The 4,318-nt window shown below is 56.5% G+C and overlaps 1 protein-coding gene across 1 annotated transcript; it reads left to right on the top strand.

Annotated features, from left to right (window-relative positions):
* Positions 1 to 1,105: 1,105 nt before the first annotated feature.
* LOC119099057 (GTP-binding protein GEM-like) lies at positions 1,106 to 3,461 on the top strand. Its single transcript, XM_037222108.1, has 4 exons — positions 1,106 to 1,172; positions 1,823 to 1,914; positions 2,392 to 2,578; positions 2,916 to 3,461. The coding sequence occupies exons 2-4, from the start codon at positions 1,843 to 1,845 to the stop codon at positions 3,203 to 3,205; spliced, it is 549 nt and encodes a 182-aa protein (XP_037078003.1). The 5' UTR covers positions 1,106 to 1,172; positions 1,823 to 1,842; the 3' UTR covers positions 3,206 to 3,461.
* Positions 3,462 to 4,318: the final 857 nt, after the last annotated feature.

The raw sequence follows: 4,318 nt of genomic DNA, 5'->3' as shown, positions 1-4,318 counted from the left end.
CTACAGCGTGCAGAGCCGAGACGCCGACACCGGCGCCGGCACCAACAGCAGCCGAAGCGCCGGCGCCGCGTCGTCCCCAGCCGGCGGCGGCGGGGCGGTGCGGTGGCGGGGCGGCCGGGGCCGGCGCCGGCACCGGTCCCGAGCCGTCGCCCGAGCCGTCGCCGGAGACGCCGCCCAGGTGGCCACAACGCCACCTGCGACGCGGGCAACACCTGTGCACGCGGGCGCATTGTGCGGCCGGCCGATCAGGCTGTGCGGGGCTTGTCGCGGCGCGGCGCAGCGCCCGCCGTCGGAGACGGCGCTCGCCGCCACTCACACGGCGGCGCCGAAGGTGCCGCGCCTGCGATCGGGCGCGACGACGCGAGGGAGGCGGTGCGCTTGTTACCGGTCGAAGACAGCGATGCTATTATCGGGAGAGACGGGACAGCTCAGTGATCCAATTATATCGGAGAGACTCCATCCCCTCTGCAGTCGTTAGATGCGTTATTGCCTCCCTCCCAGCGACGTAGGTGATGTATTTATGGTATATCACGAGGCAAGATGCCTTCTTACTGGCAGTCCACTCCAAATTTGATCAAAGTCCTCAGAGTGCCGGGGGCCCCGGGAGTGCCAGCGCCAGCCAACCCTAGCCGTCAATGGCCACATATGAGCCCGCTCGACGCCCCGTCCGCCCGCCGCACTCGGCTATATTTAGCCGCCCACCACGCTCAGGCAGCCTGGGTGGGACGTGACCGCCTCCGGGGACTTGAGACCGTCTCTGGGGACCGACGGCAGCGTCTCAGTGTGCGCACGTACCTGGGGTCTGGTGGCACCTCTTTTTTGACGATCACATCGTTGTCCCAGTCACGCGAACGCGTAGCGCGTGAACCATCAAACACCAACCGTGGACGAGGTCCACGCCTTTTCCGTCCGTATCTCCTCCCCGTGTGACGGCCGGTTATCGTTCGCCGAGTCCGTGGTGCTGACCCGCTCTCTCTCCCCTCGGCAGACGGGCGGAGGAGCTGAGCCTGCTGCAGCGGTCCGTGACGCTGCCCAGCATGCCGGACCCGCTGCGGGACGGCGCCAGCGAGGCGCGGCGCGTCCTGCTGCTGGGCGCCGGGGCGTCGGCAAGACGGCCCTGCGCCGCCAGTTCCAGACTTCCGAGTACACCAACGCCTACGAACTGACCTTAGGTGAGCGCCCCGAGCCGACCAGAAGCGGCGTGTGCGGCTTCCATGGCAGGGATCAGACGGCAGATTTCCTGTGAGGGGTTTCCGACGCCCCAGACTCAACGCCGAAGTCCTTTTGGCGCGAGAGGACGTCAGAATAAAGGCTGATGACGGGATTGGGACACAAAAATCACGCTCTTGGAAAGCTCCAACACCCCGAATAATGAACCGAACAATGGATCGGTTGACACGGTCGCGTGTCCGATGGAGTGCGACGGCGTCCCCTGTGGATCAGCGCCGGAAACCCGACGCACAGTACGGCCGGTGTGGGCCGAGCTCAGGGCTGTGACCGGGTGGAAAGGATCACTGGAAGAGGCGGGAGTCGAGCTGATGTTTGACCAGTCTCACATGGTGGCTCCTGAGAGGCGACCCCCGCCTTCACCGCCTTTGTTTGCGCCCCGCAGCGCCAAACATAACGCCGCGTTTGCTGGAAAAAGATGAAATAGTGTTAGCCGACCGAGGCGTAACAGTTGGCCTGTGATCAGAGCGGTACTGTCGCATGTTTTGCCGAGCTGTGAGCGCGAACCGGTCGGCACAGCCCACGGCCGGACTCCTGGAAGAGTGATGGATGCTAGCATTGTCCTGCAAGCTGACGGCGTCCGGGTCTATTTCAGACTACGACGAAGAGTGGCGCATGGTGTCTGTGTGTCTGGACGGCGCTGAAATGGAGCTCACCGTCGAGAAGCAGACCAGCTCCATTTTGGAGGTGAGGAGACGCAATGACCTGAGAGAAAGACAGCCGCAAATGAGTTAGAAACCGTCCTAGTTGTTTTCGATGAGCTTGTGTGTGGGTTTAAGAGATTCTAAGGCGTTAATAAAGCACCGATAATTAGTAACATTGCATCGACTTGTAGGGATGATCATACTCTGATAGTTACTTTCTCTCATATCGAGTTTGTGCGCGCGTATCTCTGCGGTAGGCGTCCAATAACTGCCGTCGCCTCCGCTTCCGCCTATCGTCCTATCCATTTGTAACGCGTCACCACGCCACCGCCTTCCGTCCGCTCCGTCGCCCTCGACGCCGCGCACGTGCCCTCCACCCCGTCGCCCTCGACGCCGCACATGTGCCCTCCACCCCGTCGCCCTCGACGCCGCGCACTTGGCGGCGCTCGCCCGGCGCGTGCTCGCTCCGTGCCCGACACGAGGCTGGCCCGTGACTGACCCGCACGTGCCGTCCGCGCAGATGCCGGACGAGGCGACGGTGCGGACGCACGACGCGCTGATCGTGGTGTACAGCGTGACGGATCCAGCGTCGTTCAGCGCCGCCCGCGGCCTCTGCAACCTCATCCGCGGCTTCAACGCGCGCCGGCCCGTCATCCTGGTGGCCAACAAGAGCGACCTGGTCAGGCTGCGGAAGGTCAGCGCCAAAGGTACGTGTTGTTGGGTAGGGGCGGGGTAGAAGGCGTCTGTGCGGTATGTGCTGGTGTGATGCAGTCTTTTGCGCTCGTGCGTACTCGGGAGCTAGTGTGTGAGTTAAGAAAATGAGAGCGTTTGCAACGTCAATGCTCAGTTGGTAAAGGTATGTACATACATATATATATATATATATATATATATATATATATATTATTGGTGTATGTGGCGCACGCATCATTTGTGGTTACCTGTTGAATGTTCATTCAGTGGTATGCTGCTGGGAGCACCAGTTATCGGCATGACGAGATCTGTAGTTGATTGGCAATTAATGGAGCTTTTCCGCCTTTACAGAAGGCAGGTCACTGGCTGTCCAGTTTGGCTTCAAGTACATCGAGACATCGGTGGTCATCAACTCCAATATCGACGAACTCCTAGCGGGCATCGTCGCTCAGATTCGGTTTTACCACCAGTTCGAAGACCCCAACAACGCCGTTGAGCTCGCGAAGAGCGAACGTCGTCAGCAGAGGAGAGACAAGCGCATCAAGTCGCGTACGCTGCCGTCCACCATCGTCAAGGAAATCTTTCACAAGGTCATCGGCCAGAAAGAGTCGAAATCCTGCCAGAATTTGCTGACGGTGTAGGCTAAGACTGGATCTGCGCGTATAACTTCATTTACATGAGAAGTCACCCATTCATTGGTGAATGAAGTCATGGTGCTGATACATCGTCACATCCGTTGTGTGTGTTTATATGCCAAATGTATTTATAGGAAACCATGACCTTGTACCTACGCCAAAGTTGTGACCTGTGTGCGTATGTATTTATGAGCGTCAATTCGTGGATAAAAAATACTACTGAAGGCGAGTGAATATTTAAAAATACCCTTTGTTTACGAGTGTAAGATTGTGAGTGTCAGATTGTCGATATCATTCTGAATTCATGTGTCCCTAGAACATACGTGTAGTTAAGAAGGATTTAATGACCTGCGCCCGTTTTATGTGGGTGGAAATATACATATGAAGTTTGAGAATTGCGCGTTACTTCGAGCGTATACACGCATTATTACGTCCATATTTAAAGGACGGTAGATGGCTTTGTTTCTCCCCGTATATTTTTTGGCGTGTGGTGACGAGGAAGAAAGCACCTCGGTGACATGAACCCATTAGACGTTCATCCCAGAGTAACACTGGCAGCGGCACTACAAGGACAGTACATCGCAAATGTCAAAGAAAACACGAAATTAATTGCGTGACAATTCAACTGTATGCCAATGTATACAGTCGTTTGCGTACACCTGCTGCACTACTGGAGGACGCCGGCCAAAACACGCAATGTGCTGTCTGCCATCATCAAAGGCAGGGAAGAACGCGCGTGCTGAAGAGCCAATGGCTTCCACGGGAAGACATGACGTGAAGGCCACGAATCCAGCGCGACGACAGAATGTTTGGCAATGTATCCGTGGTCTATAAGAGGAACCCTGGCATATTGCATGTGGGCATTGCGTTTTTTTTTACTGCTTGTATTGGCCGGTATACATTTTTTATCTACTGTACGCATTACACTGAAAACGCGGTCCATCTGATAGAAAAAAAGCCTTTAATGTGGTTTATTAACAACGGTTTGTCGCCAACACAAGTTCATTTCTTTGCACACAAATGAGCACCCGCTGCTTGCTTTTCTGCATAGGTTCGGTCTCAACAACGGGAACCTCTAAGGAGCCGGTCCAGTCACATGTCCCGCACTTAAACCACAAA

The sequence above is a fragment of the Pollicipes pollicipes genome, unplaced genomic scaffold, assembly GCF_011947565.3.
Source record: "Pollicipes pollicipes isolate AB1234 unplaced genomic scaffold, Ppol_2.1 Scaffold_4740;HRSCAF=5597_pilon_pilon_pilon, whole genome shotgun sequence".
NCBI classification, from domain to species: domain Eukaryota; kingdom Metazoa; phylum Arthropoda; class Thecostraca; order Pollicipedomorpha; family Pollicipedidae; genus Pollicipes; species Pollicipes pollicipes.
Note: the sequence above shows the minus strand (reverse complement) of the source record. Positions and strands in the feature narration are given on the sequence as shown.